The sequence below is a fragment of the Lagopus leucura genome, unplaced genomic scaffold, assembly GCF_019238085.1.
Source record: "Lagopus leucura isolate 7727_CA_CO unplaced genomic scaffold, USGS_WTPT01 Super-Scaffold_100021, whole genome shotgun sequence".
NCBI lineage: Eukaryota > Metazoa > Chordata > Aves > Galliformes > Phasianidae > Lagopus > Lagopus leucura.
This window is the reverse complement of record NW_024962274.1, coordinates 5,452,811-5,478,886: the sequence shown is the minus strand read 5'-3', so window position 1 is coordinate 5,478,886 and position 26,076 is coordinate 5,452,811. Positions and strand designations below refer to the sequence as shown.

Genomic DNA, 26,076 nt, shown 5'->3' with positions numbered 1-26,076 from the left:
GTCTTATTTATGAAAAGTACAAAAAAAGAAGTCATGCTGTTTGCAAATCATAAAAAAAAGCCACGAAAGATTTCTGTATTGAACCGGAGGTAGCAATAACACCAAACAAATTATATATACTTTATCATACAGGAGCTGTAAAGGCTTTAAACATGATCAATGTCCATATAAACACCAAGTCTTAGTAACACCCATCATATGGCAACCAAACGGTGCACCGAATCACTGTGAAAAAGCAGTGCATACAGTGGTAAGCTGAGCACTTCAGCCTCCTAGTCACGGTAATCTTACAGCATGGATGGAAAAGGTCAGCATAGATGGATCAAACTAGAACGATTTGTATAATCATATTCAGTTCTTACATCGTGTTTCTCAGCAGTACAAAGCACAAAAGAGGTCGGTGTCATTCCCATTTTACCAATGGAAAACTGAGCACATGGGAAAGAAACCGAGTTAAAACTCCCATAGAGAGGCTTTAAACACATATACTTAACAGCACCACAAACTGAGCATGCTTGCCACTGAAGCAAATTCAAGATAAAAATCTGTCAGTGGACACACGCCTGATTCTCTCAGAACACAAAGCACTTTGCTTTGTGGACATTGTTTTTCCATCACTCAGGCACCACTAGTACTGTTTATTCTGGAGAAAAAATAGTGTTGCTGTTCTTTCATATTTAAAAAAGCATAGTACTAACTAATACGCCTCCTGGCCCGTGCAGAATGTTGTTACCTGCACAGACACACGTATGAAACTCAGATGAGTTGAGTACACACATGCTTACATCACACACCAATGAATCAGCCCACAAGGCTTCTTTTACATTTTCACACTGCGTTCTAAATAGTGTAACTTCACAGAAACAACATCCAGTCCTGTACCAACATGGAGCTGAAGAGGTTTCAGCAAATTTCCTGTTTAAGTAAATCTGCTAGCTTATTTGCAAAGACCATCAGAAATGATGTAGATCTTAGAATTTATAGAATCTGTTGCAGTCAGTTTGAAGGAAACCATTGCTAATGGGAAACAGATCCACCAGCTGGAGCCTCACACAAAGCATCCGTCAACAAAAAGACACTTTGAATTTTTAAACAAAACACAACAGGAATTTTGGTAATCAGCATTTCACGTTCAAAGCTCAGAAATACATATCCATTATTAACTTACAACCTGGAAATGTGCTGTAAAAAAGTTTAAAGTGTATCAACCAACAGTCCTTTTAAATAATATTGCCAATGGCCTGACAGCAAAAGCAAAGAAAAAAGTTCACAGTTATCAAATGTGGCTATTCTGCACCTGGTGTTTCCTTAGGCTCCTCTACTAAATTAAAAAAGATCTCCAAGATGAGCAAGATGAAGGCACAAAATTATAAAAGCGCACAAAAAACCTCAGTATTAATTTTCCTATGTTCTTTCAGTACATTTCTTCATTTGTTTACTGCACAAACACTCTAAGCTATAAACATAACTTGGAAAATTCCATAGTCGTTAGGGGCACATACATATCTAGAAATGCAAAATGTCAAAGAGGTGTGTAGAAAAGAAAAAAAAAAAAGATTAAAAAAAAGAAGAAGAAGAAAAAAGGGTCAGCACTCCACGCAGTGATACACTGACCAGCATATTTTCAGCCTTTTACTGCTCGATTTCTAACAAATGTATAGCAGTTAACAGTTGTACTGATCTCAAAATACCACATGCAGGCTTATTGATAACCAGTTCTGTTGTCTTGGACGTTTCAGCGGATCTCTTTAAGCACACAATGAACTCCCCAGGGCTCATCAGGCCTTGTGCTGGAACCCCCAGAGGCTGCAGTCTGTCAGACATGCAGCAGCACCATGAGAATGCACTTAAGCAGCCCTTATCACCCAATGCTCATTCCTGTCCCAGGCCAGCACAGCCACATCTATGGTTATGCAGTGAATTTACCTTTTTTTTTTTTCTTTCTTTCTTTCTTTTGCAAGGGAGGAAAATGGGGTATTTTTCCACTGAACTTGTTCCCCAGTCCAGCAAACCACTGAGCTACCTACAAAGCTGTGCTGCCACAGAGCAAAGGGTAATGTTTAAAAGCAGCTGTGATTGCCCAGGCACAACTTTAACTGGCACTGTTCCTGCAGCAAATCTCTACAAAAACAAGCAAAAGATCAAATCACAAGAGGGAGGAAATTGGAAATATGTAATTAAACGTTGAAAAAAAGCCCACAATCACAATGCAAGAAATCTGTCATACTGGTTACTGCTTCCATTATAGCAGCATAACTATAAGTCCTGTGCATTGAAAGTCTGCACCCTAGAAAACCAGTCCTACAAGAACCACCTGAAACACACGACTAAGGTGTTTGGTGCTCACAATTAGAAAAGAGCAGACTCGGGGCTGAAAACTTTATTTCCATGGAGTAGATTACAGCATCAAGACTCATTAAGACTAGGAACTACATAAAAAACAAACTTTATTGAAATTAGTGGTATTAACTGCTAAGCTGCATTAAAAGTTAAGATCCTCTCTCAAAGCAATTTGAATTGCAGCTTGATCAGATTCAGTGATCCTCTCCCATCCAGCCTGTTACATGACAGGTGGTCTAGAGCCAGACTCCCTTCTCCTTCCACAGCAATGAAAGGAAAGCACCATGTAAATACACAGAGCCTAAGAATATAGTAACCGTAATAAAAAAAAGTAATAAGTACAGTAGGATTCACCAAAATTGTGGTCATCTACGTTGTGTATCTGAAGATGAGAATCAAACATATCACTCACAGTCAATCAGCCGAAAACCACTGCTTCTTTCCTGCACTTCCCATTAACCAATCACTGTCAGCTGCTGCTCACAGACATAAATGGATACATTGCCAACCTCTTCACTCATGTACAGACACTGGTCAGCCAACAGGTTTTGCTTAGGAGGCAAACAGAACTATTAGCTGTGAAGTAATCTCATCTTTTACACACAAAGGCATTCCATATGAAAGATAACAAAATATAATTCAAATAACTTCTATGCAATTTTTGACAGACACAAATTCAGAGTTCTTTAATTTTCAGGGCATTTGTTACTGCAAATGAATGTTGTTCTCTAGGTTAATTATCTGTGGATATAACTGATGAGATTTAATGTCATGTATGCCAAGTACTTTACTTACTTTTAAAGTAAGCTCAAAAGATGTCAAAGCTAGATCCTAGAAACAGTGCAACTAAAAACACAAGCTAACAAATACAAGCTAGTACTTCCTAGTCATATTTCTAGTTCTATCACATGTATTATCTCCTCATTCCTACCAGCAGCTATGAGCTATGAATTCAACAACCTGCTGTGAAGTCTGGGGGGGAAAAAAATGTTCTCCTAAAACCAAGCCTTGATAATTGTTGCTTTTCTTAGTCATTTTGCTGTTGTTTTTGTACTTACCACATCTCAACTTCTTAAGTTTATTAAAAATATTAACTTATCTCTCAAAAATAAAAAGCCCACGGTAACTATTCTCAGCAAAACAAGCAAAGTTACAGGACCCTGCACACAATCCCAGCTGAGGCTGGCAGACCTCTGAAGCTCACTCACCTCCTTGGCCCCTGCTGCCGATGCCATCTGCAGCTTCTGAGCACCTCCAAGGAGGCCCACAGCCTTTCTGGTCCCTGTGCCAGTGCTCTGGCACCCACACAGCACAGAAGTGCTTCCTGGTGCTCAGAGGAAGCTCCTGTGTGTCAGTTTGCACCTCGTGCCTCTTCTCCTGGCTCTTTGCACCTCCTCTCAAAATAGGCATACACATGGGTAAGATGCCACTGCACTTGCCACAACCTCTTGCTGGCTCAGTAGCACCGCATGGCCCTTCCCACAGAGCTGCCTCCAGTCTGCCCAGCCCTATGGCCAGCAGCACAGGCTGTCATGCTCTGGCTGCAAGGCTCTGTGTGCACAGCACACCTCAGTGAGACACCTCTGCAGAGCTGTTGCTGAGCACCCTGAGCAGGCGTAGGGCTCCTTAATCTGCAGCTGAGCCCTCACAGACCTGGACCTGGAGTGGGCTCTGGGACAAGTGACCAAGTGGCAACACAGGTGTGTCCCTGCCTGCGATCAGTGCGAGGAGACCAGAGCTTTGCTGCAAGCTTCTGCCATGGAAACTCAGCATTTAACCATGCACAGGAATGGATCAGCATACCAACAATCAGCACCTGCTGCAGGATTCTATCTTCTTACCACTGGTATACTGTTTTACTGTAGCCCTTACTGTAGCCCTTTAACACTATTTAAAACACTTGTTTTTTTGTTTTTTCTTTCCAGAAAGGTAAGCATGCAGTCACAAAGGAAAAAAGCACAGTGCAGAAAGAAATGCTGCGTGCAGAAGTCCTATCCTGGGGCTCTGACTCAGGATTCCTCTTTCAGACCTGCACTCTGATGTGTAAGGCTGGCTGGGGAGATCCAAGAGCAAAGTTTTACAAAGCGGAAGCAGCGTTCAGCCAGGAAGCTGCCAATGGCAAGTCCCAGCAGTCTCTAGGAATTACTTTTCTCTATTTTTTCACTAAACAAAAGCAAACACCATTCTGAGTTAACGTTCCACAAGGACTCAGATACTTCTAGGCATGCCTGAGAAGTAAAATCCAGTTTTCTTCAGAATGCAGCAGCGAGCCTTTTACAAGGATTACATATTTGGATTTATGTGTTTTAATCTGCAGTCGCCACATTTAAAATATCCAAACCCACTGTAAATCTCAACTGCATTTAGATTCTCCTGAACTATAGGAGAAATTCTTTTTCTCCAGATATCTATAATCTATGCAAGAATTAAAAACTACAGAAAGCACTCTAAAAAGTCTGATTTGAAAAAGCTAATGCAAGATCACCTCAGTATTCAAATGCACAGGAAGCAAGCAAGGAATAGGAAAACGGAACCACCAAATACAACAAACGACCTGCCAACCTATTCAGGAATGGTAAACAAGATTTAAAAATCAGCAGAAGTGATATAGCAGTACTTTCAGACTTGCCTGTTGAATTGCAGTACCTAAACAATCGGTGTTAATTTCTCATAAAACAGAATAAACCTGAAAAATACCAAGAGGTTAACAGTGGGAAGGCACTACAGATCAACACAGGAAAGACAAATGGCAACAGCAGCTGCAGAATTACTGTTTCAAGTTGTTGGGAGGGTGCGATGCTTTCTAGAGCATGCCTTAAGCAAACGACATCTGATGTAATTGTGGTTGCCAAACCACTCTCCATCCTATTTGAAAAATTATGCCTGTCAGACAAAGTCCCTGATGACTGGAAAAAGAGAAACATCACTCCCATATTCAAGAAAGGGAGAAAGGAAGTCCCAAGGAACTACAGGCTGGGGAGCCTCACATCTATGCCTGGGCAGCTTATGGGATGGATTCTCCTTGAAGAGATGTTAAGGCACGTGAGAGATGAAGCAGCAACCCAAGACAGCCAACATGGCTTCATGAAGGGCAGATCCTGCCTGACCTGTCAGGTGGCCTTCTATGATGGAGTGACGGCATCGGTGGACAAAGGAAGGGCAACTGATGTCATCTATCTGGACTTCTACGAGGCCTTTGACGTGGTCACAAACCATATCCATTTCTCTAAACTGGCAGGATGTGGATTCGAAGGCTGGACTATTTGGTGGATAAATAATTGGTTGGATAGCCAGAGGGTTGTTGTCAATGGTTCTGTGTCTGAATGGAGGCCAGTCATGAGTGATGTCTCCTAGGGGTCTGTCTTGAGACGGGCGTTCTTCAACATCTTTATCAGTGACACAGACAGTGGGTCTGAGTGCACCCTCAGCCAAGTTTGCTGATGACAAACTGAGTCGTGCAGTTGACACAGTAGAAGGGAAGGATGCAGTCCAGAGGGACCTGCACAGGCTCGAAAAGTGGGCACACAAGAATCCCATTAGGTTTAACAAGGCCAAGTGCAAGGTGCTGCACTTGGGTTGAGGCAATCCCAGATATGTTTACAGACTGGGAGAAGAACTTAAGCAGCACCATGCAGAAAGACTTGATGGACGGACGAAAAGCTAGACACGAGACAGCAGTGTGCACCTCAGAAGGCTGACAGTATCCCAGGCTGCATCAAAACAGGAGAGGCCAGCAGGGAGATAGAGATTGGCCCTCTGCCCTTGTGAGGCCCCACCTGGCATATTGTGTCCAAGCCTGGGGCCCCCAGTACAGGAGGGATGAGGAGCTGTTGGAACGGGTCCAGAGGAGAGCCCTGAAGTGATCAAAAGTCTGGAGCACCCCTCGTATGAGGACAGGTTGAGTTAGGCTTGTTTAGCTTGTAGAAGAGAAGGCTCTGGGGAGGCCTCACTGCACTTCCAGTACTTGAAGAGAGCATACAAACAGAAGGGGGACCCACTTTTTACACAGTCTAGTAGTGATAGTACAAGGGGAAATGGCTTTAAACTAAAAGAGAGGAGATTTAGGTTATATGTAAGGAAGAAATTTTTTAGTCAGAGAATGGCGAGATGGATATCTCATCTCTGGAGGCAGTTGGATGGGGCCCTGGGCAGCCTGATCTGGTGGGGGGCAGCCAGCCCATGGCAGAGGGTTGAAGTTAGAGAATCTTTAAGGCCCCCCCTAAACTAAGCCATTCTATGATCTCTCTTTTACTTTGGAACACATCATAAGTCCATCATATTTCAGTCTAAGACCATGGTGAAAGCACATCATGAAGAGCAGCAGCTGTAATATCTCAGCAGAGATGGCAGGTTTTTAGTTATATCCCAAGGTAAAAATCAATAAATACACATAAAATAATATTAGTGCATAATATTTTTGAAAATACAGAAGAGCAGAGGTAAATAATACATTGACCATTCCACAAGCAAAATATAATAACGACTAGGAGCAGTAAGATTGAGGTACTACTACTAATAGTAACATCCTCTGCTTTATGAAGTTATTCAGTTCACTTATTCTCTGGACAAATCAATTGCTTGCTTCAGAAATTGTTTGAAGATATTGCACTTCAGTCTTTTGCCTAGTCTCATGACACAATAATCAAAAACCACTGAAACAAGAAGGGTAATTATCTTGCCAGTGCCTAGCAAACACTTCTCAAAGACCTAAAACCAGCTGGGGGCGGTACAGTTTGGAAAACAAGGAAGCTATCGTAGCTCTACAAATTATGTCTAGATTCTTTCATTTTTTGACTCTGAAGTCTAATAGATCTAAATTGTTGTGAAGAGCCAAAAATCCTTCTTCTAGCTGGTGCATGCACTTCTTTATTGCACTACATAACAGCAAACAACATTTACTTAAAAAGATTCACTGAGGCATTTCACAAATTGTAAATCCAACTCTTCCAGTGCTTTAGAGGAGTTGCAGAAGTATTTCATCAGAATCTATAGCTGTTCTGATGGCCAATGCACTGGTCACAAGTGATTCACCAAGAATGTAAGATGAAATTGGAGGGGACAAAACTATTACTTTAAGCCGTCCAGCCACTTACAGAAGTACACCAACAACTTCCACTCCTGTTTGGGAAGATTACTACAATAGAGTCTAGGAACTTTAGGGTGGGAAATAGGAAATTCATAACATTACTCACAATTAAGTAAAGGAAATAGAAGGGTTATTTTACACTTCAATTGCTTTTTCTACCATCCCTATTCTCCCTCTGTAAACTTTGACATCAGAAGCACACGATGTTTGTAACACATCATATCTACCAGTGTGGCTGCAGAAAGTACATTTTGAGAAACTAAATTCTGAGCATCCCAAAACAACACATACTGTGCTGTGAAATATTCATTTAGTAAACATAAGAGAGAAATAAATCTTAGTGTATGCTTCTCTACTACATATGCAGGTAGAATTCTCTTACCTTTTGTTGGACTCTGGTTCTGATCTATAAATCCTTTCAAGTCTCCATTTGTGGAAGTCACACCAACCTGAACAAAACATTTTTCAAGTCTTAAAATATGACAGACCTTTCCACATTTTCCAGTATGCAACCAACAGTATTATGAAAGTAATCTGTTCTGCACTGCTGAAACATCATAATCCTATGGCTTGCAGAGCCTAACGAGAGCATGATATGTGAAGCAAGTTTCCAAGACATTGACTGCGTATAAATGAAGGCATTAACTACATTTTTAAGTTCTTAACTAAGAAAACCCAAGTCCCTGTACATTCTCATGCTGTACTATACGTGCCCCAAGAAGCACATTATCACTGTCTGAGTCATTGTCCCCTCCAAGTCTTACAAGGCAGCTGCCACCAACAACACTACACAGCCCACAGGTTTGAGGAGATGTGACTACGATGTATTTTATATACATCTCCTAGTCTTTAGAGATAATTTACACAGAATAAATTACTGGAGACACAGGGAACTTACAGCCATATTCAGAACAGTGTGTCTGATTTTGGCATGTACACAAGGCACAGAAAGGTAGAGTTTGTTTAGAAAAACACAAGGTCACCACTCCTAGACAGGGAGGAAAGAGACAGAAAGTCCCCAAGTCCCAGGTAGTAAGGCATGCACCCAGCAGCAGCAAGCAGCGATGCAGCACTCCACTGTTTCAGAGCATTGAATCTCCAGCACCTTAGTGAACAAGGTACTTTGGTTTGCTTCCAAGATGGAAGCTGCCATAAGCACCGAGTGACTGAACTCCTCTGGAACCTGCTTAGAATCAGAGCACGATTCCTCCAGCAGGCAATTACGGAAACTACCAGAAAGTCTTTTAAAAAATACTATAAAATGTGAGTGCTTCAATAAGTGACTAGGACAAGATCCAAGATAAGCAAAAACAATTATGCTATCAAGGATCAAGTATTTGCTCTATTTTACAGATGTATGCGGTAAAAATAGGACATTTGCTAGTGTCATTTGTAGAACTGTAATCATATCTAATCAGAGAACTGTTTGATTGCACACAAATCAAATGGTGGCACTGCAGCAGGGCAGGGCTGAGCAGAGATGGGTGCCGGTCTGCTGCCAGAGCCTCTGCCTGCCTGGAGACAAGCAGCGCCCGCAGGCACCTGTCCTCCTGTGCCCAAGGCAGTGCTGTGGTGGCTGCTCCTGCAGGAGGGGCACAGTGAGCCCTCAGCCTGACAAAGTGTGCACAACGTGTTCCTGAGAGGATCTTTGAAATCGGGGCTGGAAAGTTCAGTGAACTCACACAGAGCAGAGCCTCGAAAGGATGTTCCAGCTGCAAAGCCACCATAGAGAGCCCACACCCTCCCATCACACTACTGCCTACAACAGGGAATACAGAACTGGCTTCTCCATAGGTGCCCTGCCTCTGTGAGAAGTTGTAAAACACAAATAGGAGAATTTTATATCAGAGCTCCACTAAAGGAACAAGGCTGGATACCAAGTGTTAGATATAAGGGCACAACTTGTTCCAGAAGAAAGAGTAAGAATTAAGATTCCCAAGAACATCTTCAAAGGCAGAACTGCAATTTGTTCACCACTGAACGTTCAGTTCAGGATTTATGGCCGTACATACCCCATCATCTCCCACTGTGCTTCAGTGAAGCCCTGACAACGGCAGACCTCTGTGCTGTCAGCCCAACGAGACTCTCCAGCAGTTGTTAAAATTCAAATATTTACATTGCATTCTCTGGAACATTTAGATGATTTAATGGATATGGTACTTAAGGAAATGTTGGTCAAAACTGAAGTACCTGAGCTTTTTTTTTTTTTTTTGTCTTGTCCTTCTGTGATCCAAAGAATACAAAATTTCAGTCTGCATAGAAAACACCTGTCATAAAGACAGTCCGGTTCCTACTAACACAGCTGTACAGAGCACCCAGTGAACATGTGCTCTTCTCTCCATTTAATAACTTCTAAGCTTAGAAGAGCTTGAAAACAAATTTGAATTTCATGAGAGCTTAAATGAGAAGTGACAAATCAAGAAGAGCATATATCTCAGAGAAGAATGACTGTAACTGAGCTCCTCCTCAAAAAAACCCAACAAATTTGATGCAATATTGTGCCATTACTGCAGAACGAGAACTTCATAGTGTTTCATTTTGATCTTAGCCAGATTCCAGGTCACGTTATCTGCATTTCTGTGGTAGCCACAGCTTTTGGCCATCTTACTTTAACCATCAAAGTATCAGTGATCTACATTCTGGCAAATGGAAGAAATGTAATTTCTAATTCACATAAACCACTTGTAAATTTTAGCTGTAATCCAAAATGGATTTTAAGGAAGAGGAAAAAAATAAGTATGTAGGTTACTCTGCAAGTAATGCCTCCTATGCATTTCTGTGGAAAGTACAACAGATGGAGCACTATTTCACAGAGCAAATTCTCAGCTACAAAGCGCTATTTTTCAGTGCAGTCACCACCAGCTGTTTCACGTGGATGCACTGATCGAGGCACTCCACATTTTGTGGTGTGACAGCTGTGCATGGCAGTCCAGAACACGGCTTGTCTTTGCCATTGCTGACACCACTGCTAAAACACACCGCCCACCGTCTCACTGTGCTCACACCCATCGCTTGGGCTCCATAAAAGTCAGCAGGCACCAAGGAATGTCAGTGGGTGCCATTTTTCCACATAGAGGAATTCACTCCCGCACCTCTGTTCCGCATGCACTTCCATGTCAGCTACTATTCTGTCAGGCTGCCATCAGTCACACATCAACAGAACAAAATGGCACATTGGTGGGAAGGTTCAGCCTCTGTGCCATAGCACCAATATCCACCTGACACCGCGGGCCAACAAAATAAAATAGGAGGCATTACTTTTGGAGCAGGCCTCGTTGTTGGTTGTGCTACAAGTAACATTTTACTGAGACCATATTTAAAGACTTCAGTTACAGAGGTATCATTCAGCTTACACAGGTATCGTTTATCACTTTCTGTATGACTCGTGATATTTCTTTGTAACACAGCCCCAGTGTCTGGACTACTGGGCATGGCAGGGGCTGGCTTCCTGTTTCTACCTGCAACAAGATAAATCCAACCACGAAATAAGACAAAGCAAGCACCTGGCAGGCCTTTGCATCCTACTTACAACATTTTTTTAATTATTTCCTAGTAAGTGACTAAGAAGTTTCCAAATGGGGCTGAGAAATGTACCAAAATAAAGAAATCTCAGGAGTCTCAGGTGAGGTAAGCCTTCACAAGTTGCACTTACAACTTAGCAGCCTCCTCCACTGCTGAACACACTTGCCAGTTACCAAGATCCCCCTGCAATCCTTCCTCTCATGCAAGAAATTCATTCTCCTATCAACCTGAAAAGTTTGTTCTCTCTGCCTTAGAATCATTCCAGATTCTAGTACAAGGAAGTTGCTCATGGCTAGGGAATAACAAACTGGCTACTTTCATATTCCTGTAGGCTCTTGTGGCCATTAACTGACCTCATCTGTGACATGACAATCATCTTCTAAGAAGCAATGGCAAAACTCTCTGCAAGTATGTTTATATAAATACAGATTAGGTAACCAAAACTAACAGTTCTTATTCAAATAACCTTCCTGAGGCATATTTATTTTGTCCTAAAAATAAGTTTCTTGCTGTTTTTGTTTTCCCCATTTATCAGTTTTTAATGCCTTCTTACCTGAAGGACAGGTGGAAATGGAGGCATAAAACAGGTGAGAAGACATGACAAAGAATAAAATAACTAATTACAAGGCAACTTAAATGACATCTGGGTACACCACATGTTGTAAGCACGAAAATATTTAATCTCCAAGAGAATCCAAAACTTTTATTCACCATTTTGTTATTCATTAGTGGTTTGGTTGGGATTCTTTTCATAAGCAATGTTGCACAAAGAGATACTAGGAAGTTTTCTGCATTTCCCTCAAGTGAGCACTGAGCCCAGCCTTGATAATTCTCCTATCACATACTCAAAGATTTAGCAAGGAAAAACAGTAACAAGGAATGTTATTCTCAACCTCTGTATGTGTTCAGTGGACTGAAAATTTTTACTGTGTTTGAAGCACAAGTTCCTTGTAGACAAAGTAGTTCAACCCTGGTTGTGCATGTGAGATCACAAAGACATTTTAGCCCACACTTGCTGTACTTTGTTGTCTCAATGCATTAGGAGCAAACATCTCTCACCTACTGTGTTCCAGATGCAGGGCAGTGACTCTGGAACACAGAGGTGACAGTTTCTTGGTGTGTACTTACTTGGTGAGACATACATCCTTCACAAGTTTCTCCAAATGTGCCCAAATTCCAGTACTTTCAAGATCTCTTTCCCTGATGCTTCTACAGAACAAAGAGATGGAGATACCTCTCCTCTGCAGATAAGCTCTGCCCAGCAATTATGTTCCACTTCAACCTCTGCATGTCAGTAAAACATTTCAGACAGCATAACAAATGCCAGCCTTACATTCAGAACAGATTTCAGGCTGCAGAAGTCCAAAGACACAAGCTAAACCCTGCAGCTCTAGATTTCAGAAGCACTCCTTGGCCTTTTAGTAGCATAAGAATATTTGTGGGCTGATGCTGCTGGCCAGTGCGCGTAGTAATGAGTAACTGAGGTTAGGAAATCCTGAAAAAGTGCTAGAAATAAAGACAGAAAGCACACAGTTACTCCAGTTTTTACACTTGTTTTCTGGTTGTTGTTGTTCGGTTGGTTTAGTCTTTTAGTTGTTGTTGTTGGGTTTTTTTTTTTTTTCCCCAAATCCTTTGGACAAGTATATTTAAGAAATATAAACTAGGTTAGCACAGTTTATTGTAGAAATTTTCACAGCATGCATATCAATAAAATGCTTACTCTATGAAGAAACTACAGCCTTGAGTTAAAGTACCTCACAGCAAAATTGTGGCTCCATATCAGCAGTGTTGCCCAGCCTGGATGTCATCAGAGGTTTTCAAAACTGAAGCCCTGAGCAGCCCTTGAACAAAGCCCCAAACAACTGCACTCTGCATGAAGGCATCGAGAGCTCCTACTGGAATAGATGGGGCTCCTGAGACTCCTTCCAGGGTATGTGACCATACTGCAGAACACCCCAAGGATTTTATTGGCACTGCTGTTTATCCTTTGACTACACTGAAGTAAAGGTCAAAACCACATACATCAGTAGAATTATCTATTGATACTACATTTGAATATGGCCTATGAAATAAGTAATACACATTAATTTATCCTCTGAGTTGGTCAGCTTGAATCAAATAGATAAGACATCTGAAAGCCCTTCCTGGAACTACATAGCAAATAAAATTATTAATCAAATGAACAGAAAAGATCTTTCAAAGACTGGAGAATTAATTTAACCAAGCTATAGCCTTGACATCGATCAAAATATGCACAAAAGCTTGTGCCGCTTCTGAACAACTGAACTGAAAGCCGTCCTAACATTCCCTGCACTTTTGTTCTGGGTACTTCCTTCTTAAGCCATGTTGGATCCTAAGCCTGTTTAAATTCAATTAAACCACAGGACATTTTACCAAAGGCAACGAATTGCTGAGGGCTCACAGTGATGTTCGCTCACTGATCACCTTAATCAAAACTATTCTGTATACAAATTGTGTACATCGAGAAGCACCTGCAAATCAGGCCAAAAATTAAGGTCAGGATGCTATCCATTTTACAAGCTTCCTCAGAACTGGGAGCAGGGGAGTAAAAGACAGAGCTTCTGGACAACACACCACAGTCTAGCTAATGTGGCAGATGAACAGAGAGGAAAGCCCTAAGTCTTCTAGAAATGAGGAGTGTACAGACATTGGTAAATAAGCACGTCTGCTCTTTTTACAGTTTTGAGACTGGGACTCAGTCGGATCTTACTCTGGTGCTTCAACAAAATGAGAGGTTCTCAGATCAGTTTGCAGCAATGTTAGTGGAAACAACAGCAGAAAGTATTGCCTTGATTATTAACCTGACCTATAACGGATTCAACTCTGTGTCCTTAAGGAGCATCCAACTAGTTTACATGAATAAAATACAGCAGAAGATATTTGTAGTATACAAAAATCTTCTCCATTCAAGAAATCAAACACAAAGAGCTTCAAACCTGAAAGTCAGAAGTGACTGGCAGCACATCAGTATAAAAAGGAATACATGTTACAGAATTATAAACTTACATTTTTTGCCGTCATCTCAGAAGGTCTTGGTCTATATTCTGTAAAACCATAAGATCTCCCTTTTCATCTTCACAGAATCTTTAAAACCAACACCCTGCAAGAAAGTAAATTAAAGCATACGAGTTAAAATACATTCTCAGTTAGCTCTCTATCCAAACCCTGCATCTCCCCGGGACAGCTAAATTTTGCATGTGTTTATTTTTAATAAAGTTACTCATCACAACAGAAGATTCAGCACATACACGAGAAATTTACAATGCTTGAAATACTCAGAATGTAATCTTAAATATAGAGTCCTGATATGTCACTGTGCTAGCAGAGCTTATCACACCATTCCTAAAGTCTTGTAGCCATGTCTTAAAGTCTTAAAGCCATGCGAACATTTACATCAAATACAGACTGACCCCAAAAACTGAAAGTGAATTGATCTTTTCATTGTGTCTTTAACTCTCACAATTGAGAAAACTTCTGATTCTATCACAGCACATATACAAAGATCTTGAGAAGGAGCAGGAAACAACACGAAATGCACAGACACAGCAAACATTTAGCAAATTCAGGAAACATCCAAAAAAACCCAAAGGCATTTCTGTTCAAACTCACTTTTTAAATATTTTCAAGGCTTTGTAATTAGGATTATAGTGAAATTCCAGGGAAGAGAAACATTCTGATAAACTGAAGAATACTTACAGTGACTTTTTTTTAAAAAATCAAAACTTCCAGAAGTCTCACAAAAAAGGAAAACAAATCACAAACAGTGGCAGCACAAACCATTTTACAGAATTAATTTGACAAAATGTTCAAGTACTTTGAAAGCACTTTGTAAGTACTACTTTCTGTTAACAAATGGGACTAAAAAGACATCTGAATTGTGCTTAGATGCACAAGGGAGAAATGCTCACACTTTCAAGAGTGGAATTGATTCACAAAAATCTTACAGAACACCTGAACTGGTTACTGTGAGTCACAACCACTCACAGCAGAACTCACCAGCTGCAAAAGCAAGTACAGTCTATGCTGTTTCCTTTGAAATTCAAACTCTTGTTAGCTTTGAGTACAACCATGTCAGCACCTCCCTTCTAAGAAAGGACCAAAAATGATTTCAGTAGAATATGTTGCCCATGACAGACTGCTGACACTGCATTCATGATTATGGATAATGCAGATAAAGAACCAGACTGAAAGAATCAAATAACCCAAGTTGGAATGGACCCACGAGGGTCATCGAGTCCAACTCCCGACTCCCCACAGCACCATTCAAAATTGAAATCCTGTGTCTAAGAGTGGCCAAATTTTTAAGCGTGCAGCTCCTCCAGCCCACTGTTGTCCTCAAACTCAGAATACACCCGAGTCCTGCTTCCAGACACCATCTCAACCCTTTCCTTTACAGATCTAGCACTTGATCTTGAAGAGTGAGGAGTGATTTAAAAGGCTTAAAGAACATCACTGATTTTGTTAGCCTGCTTCCTAAATTTCTAAAATATCCAATAAAAGCGTAAGAATCAAAGAGGGGTTGCACATCTCCTGCTTTTGCCATCGTGCAAAACATACTTAGTGTTTTTTTCTGGTTGGACCTACAGAGCAGCCTCTGGGAGACTGCTGGTATGGCAGAGCATCACACAGGTATGCAGTGACTCCCTTGCAGTGGCCGTGCTTATTGAAAGCACAGAGCATTTGCCAGAAATGATGACAAACTGGGAAAAATACACTGTACATACAGAAGACCTTCCTCTATCCCTGAATTCCTGGCAGAGGAAGAAGCATTTGCTGCTTGTAGGGAGGTCAGTCAGTTGTTTCACACATAAACCAACACTTAGAATTTTGGTGGGAGGGATGGAGGTTCCAATAAAATAAACCTTGGTAATAGAGAAGATGACGATGACAGTACATGTTCTGATCTTCATTTTTTTTCTCTGGCTGTTGCCAGGCATTTTAGAGGTAGCACTGCTGAGTAACAGAAATACGGATAACATATATTTGGGTTGTATCCAAGTTTGAAGCCATGGAACAGAAAGATAAATAAGTCAGGATATGATGAATTTATTTATTTCCATATGTGTGCAACACATCCTGTTTTAGTCTAAACTGTACAATCAACTGACCGATAGACCTTTTTAATATCCATGTTTGTCTTCAGCAATTAAAAGCCTTAGTTCTGGTATCTTACAGTCCTAAATTGCTAGCAGTCCTAAATTGATAGCAACTCTTCCCTAACTCTTCTCCTTTGCATTTTTTAGTTACTCTTTACTGCCACTCATACTTAAAGAGAGATAATCCACAACTGCTTGAACACTGCAAGAGAAAAGTTGCCCTGACAAGAGCCCTGGCTGCCCCTGCCCCACAGGGAGATCTAAACTAGAAACACCTGTGCAGCAGCTCAGGTGCCCAGGCCATGCAGGGAGCAGCTGCTGGGCCAGAGAGAAGCCTGATGGCAGCGCAAGAAGGCAGAGAGACAGCGGCACCCACAGGGCCTCTGCCACTCAAGCACCTGAAGAAAGTCACCACCTAAGCCAGAGCTGCGCCAACCCTGCCAGGCCGTGCTGCAGCAGCACGGAGGGAGAAGTGCCAGACTCTGCTCCCCTCCCCGCTGCCAAGACTTTGGGTGCCACCTCTGCTCCTCTACCTTGCATGGCATTTGGATTTACAACTGGCCCAGCACAGCAGGAGCCTCCCCAGCTCCCACAAGCAGCAGAGCAGCAGGATCCTTGGGTCCTCCTACCCTCATCCTTTAAAAAGGCCATTCCAGCAGCAGCCATGCTGATGCTGCCTGCTGGGCAGCCCCACGTGGCGCCTGCAGCTGTAACTGGGCACACGTAGGCAGTGGGCCAGCACCACAGTGTGGGACCCACTGCTGACAGCTGGGAAAGCAGCACCTGTTATAGGTTAAGTTGAGAGCTCTTAGGGAGATAGTTCCAGAAAGATCTTCAAGTACTGGACCTGAGAACCTGGAAATACTGTCACATGTTTTTATTTATGTATCTACTTATCTATTTCATGGTTCTGAGAATGAATAAATGTTTGAATAATGAACCTTTTCAATTGCCATATCCTTTTAGTCGTTCATTCATTCATTTCATGCTCCTTGAACTCCATCAGGCTTTCTACAAATCTCTTATTTTTTTCAGATATTGTATCACTTCAGCTGCTACTAGAGTTAAAGGAATGCCACTCAATTTGGTAGTGTTCTCCCTTTCCTACTGAATTAACGTTATCTACCTCCCTTGCTGCCCCAATCTGCTGCAGCTGTGACCAAGGAGCTATTCCAGCATCTGAATACCACACTATATGTCTACTAAGACATACTGTAGCAAACAGAGCCTTTAGTTTTAGTTTCACAACAAAACATCTAAGAAAATAAGAAGCATTTTTATCTTCTATGGTAAGGACACAGTGAGAAAAATACTGAGAGTTATCTATTAATGTTCCTGGGGAAAAAGGGCTGCTAGATCTGTGTAGCCATCTTGAAGCCTGGAAAGTTGCCACAGAAAAGCCATGCAGTGACAATGGTCCACAGCAAAGAACAAATACTGACAACCTGCACCACATTTGAAAATTAGGATTCTGCCATTCCTTTCTCTTTCTCCTCCTTCCACACACACCTTCCAAGCACATCATCTGGAGCTCTGGCCCAAAATTCATGATGCAATTTGCCTTCCCTGTCTCACTTCAAGAGGCTTTACAAGTAATTTACTCAAATAAAACATAGCTAAGAGAACATTTTCTAGTCAGTTTCATCCTGCTGAAAGATAGGCAAGCTAGTTTAATCTTTGACAAGTTATTTGCCATCAAGCTTAGTGATCCAGAAGGCATTGTCCATAAACTATTACAGTCACTTGCCACAGTGCTTTTCAGACAGCACAAACAGTTGGTATTCTTCCAGCTTTATGAACACATTTTGTCAAGCTCAAGAAGCCAGACTTTGTGACCCCACCATCTGCCACGACCCCTTGTCAGGTTCAGACAAAAGAACTTACACAGATGGCCTCAAAATGGAGATTCTCTTCCTTCTGAATTGCTGTTTGACAGCTTGCACCACACAGACAGAGCAACAAAACTCTACCTTTTTGTTCCTGAGCTGGTTTCTACTGAACCAAGGACGCATAAAGCCCAAAGCACATGACACACACAGACTGCTTTACTTGAACTGAAGTTCTCCATATTCTAATCTCGGTTTATACCCCGCTCCCATGATTTTACCTTTTGGTCAAGTATTGTACAGCTCTGTGAGAGAACAGAACCATAAGAACCATAAGAACCAAGGTGTGATTTCTTCTAGAACTTACATTGCCCAACCACTTCTGCTGATGCCATTAAAAAGACACCGAAAACAGTAAATTTACAGAAATGGAGATCATCAAGCTCCAGACTAGTTAGTTTAGTTCTCCATACATATCCTTCATCACGAGTCAAAAGACAGATCTATTCTGAAGTGACACTGAAGCAAAATTCCAGTAGGAGAAACACTGCAGAATAGAAACAGTTATCTGAGAAAAATGCTACCTCTGTACTCCTCTGTACATTATTTTCTGTGGTCCAAAGTCATACTTTAAATTATTCCTATAAGATACATATGTTGGCTAAAACCTAGAAGTAGAAAAGAATAAAGCCCCACATCAGAACAGTCTGTTTTCAGCCCTTGACAACAAATCTGTAGCAAACATCTTAGATTTCTTTAATTTCCTCGAATTCTGACCAGTACTCTGCATACCAAAACTTCACAAAGACCAGCACACACACAGGCCCTCCCCAGCCTCACAGGCCACCTCCCCACAACACAAAGCGTAATTCATAGCAGGATGATATTAGTATCAAACACCTACAAATTAAGGCAACTATTTTAGACTACCTAAAATACGAAAGAAATGTCTTCATGAAACACAGAAAAAAAGCTGTAAAGATATTTCACACTGATTTTTATCACGATCAAAGAATGCTTTTTTGATTTACTCAATTGAGAGCATTGCAAAGTGGAAATGATTCCAAGTTGCTGGCTCAACTACAAGAATGAAAGCGTCACCAGTTCCAACACCACCAAAAACCAACCTGTATCACACCTGCCTCTGCTAGAAAATAGCTCGTGTTCCTCACACCGCTCTTCGTAGCACTAACTTTGGAGCTGCAGCACTACAGCGCTGATCTCAGAACAGCAGCGACAGAAAGATTCCTCATTAATCAATACAGGCTCTGTTTTAAACCACTAATTTATGCATCTACATGGATTAGACCACCTGTTGCGCACATGTTGCCTCATTGTATCTCCATTTTCAGACCAGTACAAGTTGAAAATCACAAAGTACTTAACAGAAATCCACCTGCTCCTAGGAAGTGTGGCACCTTCCTGAAAAGCATGTCAGCATTCAACTCCTTTTTGAAGAAATTGTGGTAAAAAGGAACAATCTTAGTAAAAAAAAAAAAAAAAAAAAAAAAAAAAGTCCATATGTGCTAATCAGATGAATTTATTTGTACTGCAGAGAACAAAACTCAACTCTGTTATCAAGGTTCTGAAACTGAAATTCTGGATTTTGTACATCTTCAAGAAGATCCCATTGAACAACTTCTTTTCCTGAACCTCTTCAGATGACAGTCTCAGTTTTACCCTTTATGAGGAATAGACATGGCCCCAAACTGGGAAAAAAAAAGGTACATCAATGTCCACACTGCACCTGGCTCATCACCGAGAGTGGGGCATGGTGCACTTATCACACAGGAATCTTCATTTTGAAAATCATAACAAAAAAGAAGCTCTTAGGAACTCCACCAATGACATACATTACAAATATCTGACAGGAACTACAACTTGGGAACAAAGTAAAAGTTTGCCTTCAAAAAAACGGTCAAGGTGATTAAAGAGTCTGAACAAATCTAAGTGCCTTGACTGTCAAAAGGGATCAGAACAATACCTTTACAAGCGAGTTTAAAAGCATCACCTCATCTAGAGCTCTTTAGATTGAGAAGGACTTAAAGTAGAACTACTTTCTGTCAGCAAACAGCACAAACCAAAGCTTTCTGTCAGTTAGGAACATGCCATATTTTCAAAAGCATTTTTTCTTCTAGATGTTCATTTCAACAGTGTGCTGATGTTTGAAAACAAAACAAAATGGATCACACAGTTTTCCATACAAATGACCGTAAAATGCCTCAGTAGGACAATCTTAGTCTATTACCAATAATGCATTAGCTCCTCTTGCTGTTAAGCTCAGGTGAAGCACAGAATGCCGTGGGGAAGGGACCCACCCAGCTGCAGCCCCTGCCGTGTGCTGGCTGCCCTGCACCCATCCATCCCAGCACAGGGCACTCCCAGGGACGAGACAAAGGAAAAAAGCAGGCTTTTTTTTCTACTGAGGTTTCATACAAGCTTCTTACTACCTACCACCCGTTTATATGCTGTACGATACATCAGAGAATGTTCTGAATATTGTCTTGCAATGCATTTTAATTTTGACCTTCTAGACTTTTCAGAGCTATCAATACAGTGACTGATATACAGAACAGCTAAATGTCCTCTTGAGATACATCTCCCTCTATACCCTGCAGCTGGAAGAATCTTAACATCCAATGAACTCAAGATGATTCTACGTCTGCAGTTAATTAAAGATCACCACGTTACATAGGGATAAAGAACTTGATGACAGGGAGAGACTTAATGACTATTTCCCACATGTTGCTGTTTGCTTGAAGCTTTGTCCTAGTGTGAAGCTATTACTAAGCCTGCTCCTGCGTGGACTGAAGATTATGACAGTACTCACTGAACAGAAAAAGCTAAAAAACAACCAGCCAGCCTGTTTTTTGGTTACAATTTGGTACAATGCCAAAACAGGGAAAAGAACATCTTTCTAGAGATGCACAAACTCTCAAATCTTGATAGCAGGACACAGAATTAATTACCTTAAGGGTAGCTCCACAAAACCCGCAGCACTGATGCAAGAACCTGCCCTGCTGTCATCGCTCAAAGTCACAGGGGCCTTCCACTTTCTCTTACTTCCTACAGTTTCCCACTCCATCCCTATGCTGCATGCTCTCAAGAACTGCCGAAGTGACCTGACCCCTCAGCCAGCCGAGCTCCTAATGGTGTCAGCATCACAAGGGTGGGGCAGAACTGGGGAGAAGAAAGCACTGCGCCTGCTGCACCCCCAGCAGGTCAGACAGTCGAGGCCCATGTGCAGGACAGAGCCAAACCTCAGCTGAGTGAGCTGCTTGGTAGCCCGGCCTGTGGAACCACAGCGTGACTCAGTGTCTGAAAAAAGCATTTATGACACACTGCAAATTAACTTACGAGTTGAACTGTGACAGAAGGTTGGTTATGCAGTGTTTGTATGAAGACTAATCCGAGCTTTTGGAGAGTTCACTGGAGTGTGAGCATGCTCTGACAATTCACTAGGAAGCAGTGAGAAGTTTTGTCTTCACACCTCAGCATCCCCAGTGCCCTACACAGCGCAGTGAAGAATGAGCATTTGTTTCGAGAGACATCAGAAGCCTGCTGTGTTACACAGAACAAACACATACTCTACAATTCTACCATTTTTTATATGAGGTTATTAAGTCTTAAAACTGTTTAAGTGTATTTACATCTGTAAGCTGGATTCTAAATAAACTGAAGCTTGCAGTAATCAGAGCATACATTTCAGAGAACAGAAATGTATTTCTCAAGTTTCTCAAGCTCAATTCTGATAATGAAGGAAAAAGTTGCCTCTTTCCTGACAACGTATGGAGAACCCCCCCCACAAGCTTTTGGAATTCACTCAGGGACGAAAGCTCACTTTAAAATGCAGTTCCAACCTTAGAAATAACCGCTGGTCACGTTACTGCTCTAGCCTCTAATATAGGTCAGTTAGAATAATTCTGGTAATTACAGCTACTGCTCACGTGGGAAAGGTTCTCTACTTGGGAGGCCATTCTGGCTCCCCATCGGGGACAACCTGCCAGCAGCAGTTGGAAGGAAGAGGAGAAACCCAACTTTCTAAACAGAGGAGCATACCCTAACTTCTGAGAGAAAAAACAGAGTCACAAAAAGAATTACCTTCACAGATGGACTTCAGTTTATGGAAGGTAACAAGAACTTCACCTTAGGGTCACAGACACTCTTTTGGGAAGGAGACACCTATCTAGGAATATGAGAAGCCTCAACGACCATCACTACTTCTTCTTTACTGGAAACGATCATTCCACACAGGAAATCAAATAAAGTAACGAAAGAGTTCTTTTACTGAAGCCAATAGTGCAAGGTAACAACTTGCAGAAGAGCTACTCCAAGGAAAAATCAAGTGGCCCTCATTCTAATAATGGATGCTACAAAAAGACACAAAGAATCAAAACAGACAGCTGTAATAAAGCCAGCATTCCACTGCTGTATCTGCTCCTTTTTACACTACTTCCTAGCATACAGAAGCACATACTGAGTTTTTCAAACCCCGCAATGGGCATTCATCCTGTTGGTTTTCATGTCATACACACACTGGTACTGTGGATTGCTCTCCACCAAACACCTGCAATTGTAAACCTGTCTCATTGGTTCCAGTGGCTTCTTGGCTCTGCACACACACCCACCTCCACAAGAGCATTTCCTGCACCAGACCAGGCAACAGACAGCTTATTTTCCTTGTTTTACAATCCACTGTTAGTTCATCAGTAATCGTGTCCTACGAATACAAATGAAAAGCTAAACAAGAAATTCTTAATCATGACATCACAAAGTATGCAGAAAAAGCATACAAAGCATGAAGCTGCAACTTACTGAGGCATTTCTAAGAATATTTTTTCAAGTGGCACATCAAAAGAAATGAATTGCCAAGAATGAGAAGAGCTGTAACTAAAAGAACGCATCCTGATCCTCACTAGGGTGAGGAAGTTTAAATGCCAGTATCTATCTTATCTGGTACAGGTTGCAGCTACCCTCCCACAGCCCTGTAAGGCCATTTTAAAGACCAGCACCAGGCACAGTGAAGTCTGCTAACTTAAAATGAGCAACATCGCACCTTCCTGAAGGGGATGAAAAGCTGGAACCTCAGTTCCTGCTTTTTGCCCACTGGAAGATGCAAAAATACAAAGCGTTATCTTCACTCTGTGGTTGCTCACAGGCAGCTCCAGATGCATAGGAGGCTCCTACAATACACACACAAGAACAGCACAAGCAAGGAGTCCTCCTGCAGCAGGAACACCCCCCTTGCAAACCAGCACTACTTTGCCAGCTGTGTTGTTCAGCTTGCTCCTTTACACAGGACGGTTGTGCTCTAGCTGCTGCATGGAGGCTGCCTTACCACTTTGTAAAGTGAGCTAACCCATTAGAACCCTCTAAAGCTATAGCTGTCCTTCCCATCAGTGCCATATGATTTCAGTAATGCTAATGCTATCAAACTAGCACAAGTCAAACAGCTTCTTTCTGCTCTCCTAGCACAGTGAGTTGTGTGCAAGAAGGAAGAGGTTACAAGAAGTCCCAGCACTAAGATGTGGTCAGTCTTCAATGCACCCAATGAGGTAAACCTACTAATATTTAATAATTTCCCACCTCTTCCCTAGTGCAGATCTAAACTGTTTTCAGAGCTATTACTTTTAGCTCTTCCAGAGGCGTCAGGCTCACTGCACAACAATGTTCCAACAAGAATACTTTTCTTCTATGCTTTTTCTCCCCCTCCCGACCACCTGTTTGATGTATGTTCATTTCTGCAACGTAAACTTACTCTTCCATGTTTCTTTGAAGTGCTGTATCTAACACCCTACAGGCTGCTGCAAACACAAGCTCTCAAAACGCAGTACTTGGCTACGTAAAAACACATCTCCATGCATACAGAGCACTGGCAGAACTGGCATTTGTACCACACAGTGGCCACGGGTCTGCCCCATGCACCCCCATCACTTCATCTGTGGATAAGGTAAAAAGTGCTACAATCAGGAGAACCAGACTCAACGCAGGCAAAGAAAGGAAGTTGTTCCTCATCTCTCTTCTAGCAGCATCAATTTATACAGTCAATATACATATATATTTAATAAGAGATCACACTAGATGAGATTAGCTACAGTACAACACAGCAGCCGCGGTTCTGACCTCATTTCCACCACCGTAATTAAGCTACATCTGCGCAGCTGGAAAAAAAACATCAACTGTTAGAAACATTAACAAAAAGACGCGAAAATAACGGAACCGACTTCCAAAATAAAAACACACACCGCATAACCATCGCATTTTAATTTTCCACACGCCGTGTCTGCCGCACCGCACAGACGCGACCACCCGGCTTTGTGTCCGTTCCCAGCCCGGCGGGGAAGGCGGCCCGCGGCGCGGAGCGGCACGTGAGGGCACGGCGCGAGCGCAGCGCCAGCCCCGCGCTCGGCGGGGACGCACCCTCCGAGATGCGGTTTTCTTCCTCGTTCCGAGGAAGTTCGCTTACGAGCTATTTTCCTCCCTTTGTTCGCATGCCCAAATCCGAACGGCGGCATTCGTCCCGGGATTCACCTCCGCCGCGAAGCCCGTGAGGCCTACGGCGGGCAGACGGGCCGGCCCGCGGCGCTGCCAACTTTTGCGGTCGCTGCGCTCTCCCCCGGGCATCGCGCGGCCCCGCACCCCCCGGCCCGCGCCGCCCTCTTGGCACTCAGCACGGCGCCCGGCCGCTCGCTCCCTGGCCCCGCGGCCCCCCGCGCTGCGGTCACGCTCCGGAGGGGCCCCTTCAGCGCCGGGCGAGCGCGCGGCCGCCGCAGGTGTCAGGCAGTGGGCCGCCGCACCACCGCCCTCTTCCCCCTCCTTCTCCTCACGCGGCCGGAGCCGAGCCGGGGAACGGAGGGCCGGGCCGCCGCGAGGCGCGGTGGAATCGGCGCCTCGGGAAGAAAGGCGCCGTCCCTCCCGGCGGAGACCCCGCAGCGGCTCGTCCGCAGGCCCGGGCGGGAGGAGAGAAGAGAGGAAGGAAGGCGGCGGCGCGGCCGGGCCCGAGCGGCGACGCCGAGGTGACTAGACGCGACGGTCGCTTACCGGCCGCGGCTCTGCTCCGCTCCGCACGCCGACGACACCTCCCAGCCGGGCCGGCGCCGCGCCCCCGTCGCTCGCGAGGAGGCCCCACAGAGGGAGCCCGGCAGGGGCAGGCCGCGAGCCCCGGCGCGTGGCGGCGCGAGAGCTCCGCCGCACCTCCAGCACGGCCGCCACCGCCGCCGCACCCCGCCCCGCGCGGCCCCACCGCCGCCTCGCGCCGCCGCCGCGCCGCGCTCTGCCCGGGTCCTTCTCCCCCGCACAAGCTTGGCGGCGTCTGGCGAGCGGCTGCTCCCATTGGCCGCCGCCTCGCGCGAGGTCGGGCGTCTTCGGCGCGCCATTGGCCGCGCCTCGTGTGTGTACACACGCCGCCCGCCAATCCGAGGGATCTGTGCGGGGGGGGGGCGGGGCGGAAGGGCGGGGCGCGGGCCGCCTCCTTCCCGGGCGGCCGCGGCCGTGTCTGGCGCCGCGCCCCGCGGGGGCTGGTGGGGAGGCCCTTTCTGCGGGGCTCGGCCCGGCCCGGCCCGCCCCGCCTGCCGGCAGCCGCTCCCGCGACGGGAAGCGCCTCGAAGTTGGGGCTGCCTGCCGCTCACGCTCAGCGAACGCTAACGGGAAGCGCTGACGGGAGCCGAAGAGCGGGGGCAGCGATACGGTGCGGCGCCGCACGCGCAGGCAGCAGGCGGGGCTGCAGCGAACACCGCCGTGCCGCGCGGAACCGGAGCCGCGCAACGGTCATAGAGCACACAAACACGGAGCTGGGGGTAGTCCCGCTTTACATGCACAACAAAAAAATAAACAGCAGAAGCAGGCTGTAAAACAGGGCTCCTAAACTAAGGAACGAGAACCGTCTGTTTATTTCCGTGGGACGGCTCACAGCTGGTTATTAATCACAGGCCCAGGAATGTGCTGACCGTGTGCTTTCTGTTTCTTTTCATCCTCTACGAAATACTCTGTCACATGCAACAAGACCTTTATCAATACTTGCAGTTGCGTAAGAAACTTACATGAAAGCATTAAAAAACCATACGCAAAATGGAGCGCTCCCTTGCCCAGCTGCCAAGGCCCCAGGCGGCACAGAGGCACTGCAGCAGGCCCCGCTGTGGAGAAGAAAGGAAGGGCAGAAGCGAGCCAGGGTGCCTGGCTTCCTGCA

The 26,076-nt window shown here is 43.9% G+C and overlaps 1 protein-coding gene across 3 annotated transcripts in view; it reads right to left on the bottom strand.

The window, feature by feature from the left end:
• Positions 1 to 26,076, bottom strand: part of TFDP2 (transcription factor Dp-2) — a 55,395-nt gene extending 29,319 nt beyond the window's left edge. For 2 of the 3 annotated variants that reach the window (XM_042878079.1, XM_042878082.1), the window contains exons 1-3: positions 24,933 to 24,998; positions 13,976 to 14,069; positions 7,809 to 7,875 (exon numbers count right to left, since the gene is read on the bottom strand). In XM_042878079.1, coding sequence (XP_042734013.1) covers positions 7,809 to 7,875; positions 13,976 to 13,990 — 82 coding nt within the window. In that variant the 5' untranslated portion in view covers positions 13,991 to 14,069; positions 24,933 to 24,998. Of the gene's footprint in view, positions 1 to 7,808; positions 7,876 to 13,975; positions 14,070 to 24,932; positions 24,999 to 25,930 lie in introns of those variants that run through there. The other variant, XM_042878080.1, reaches the window with a different exon arrangement.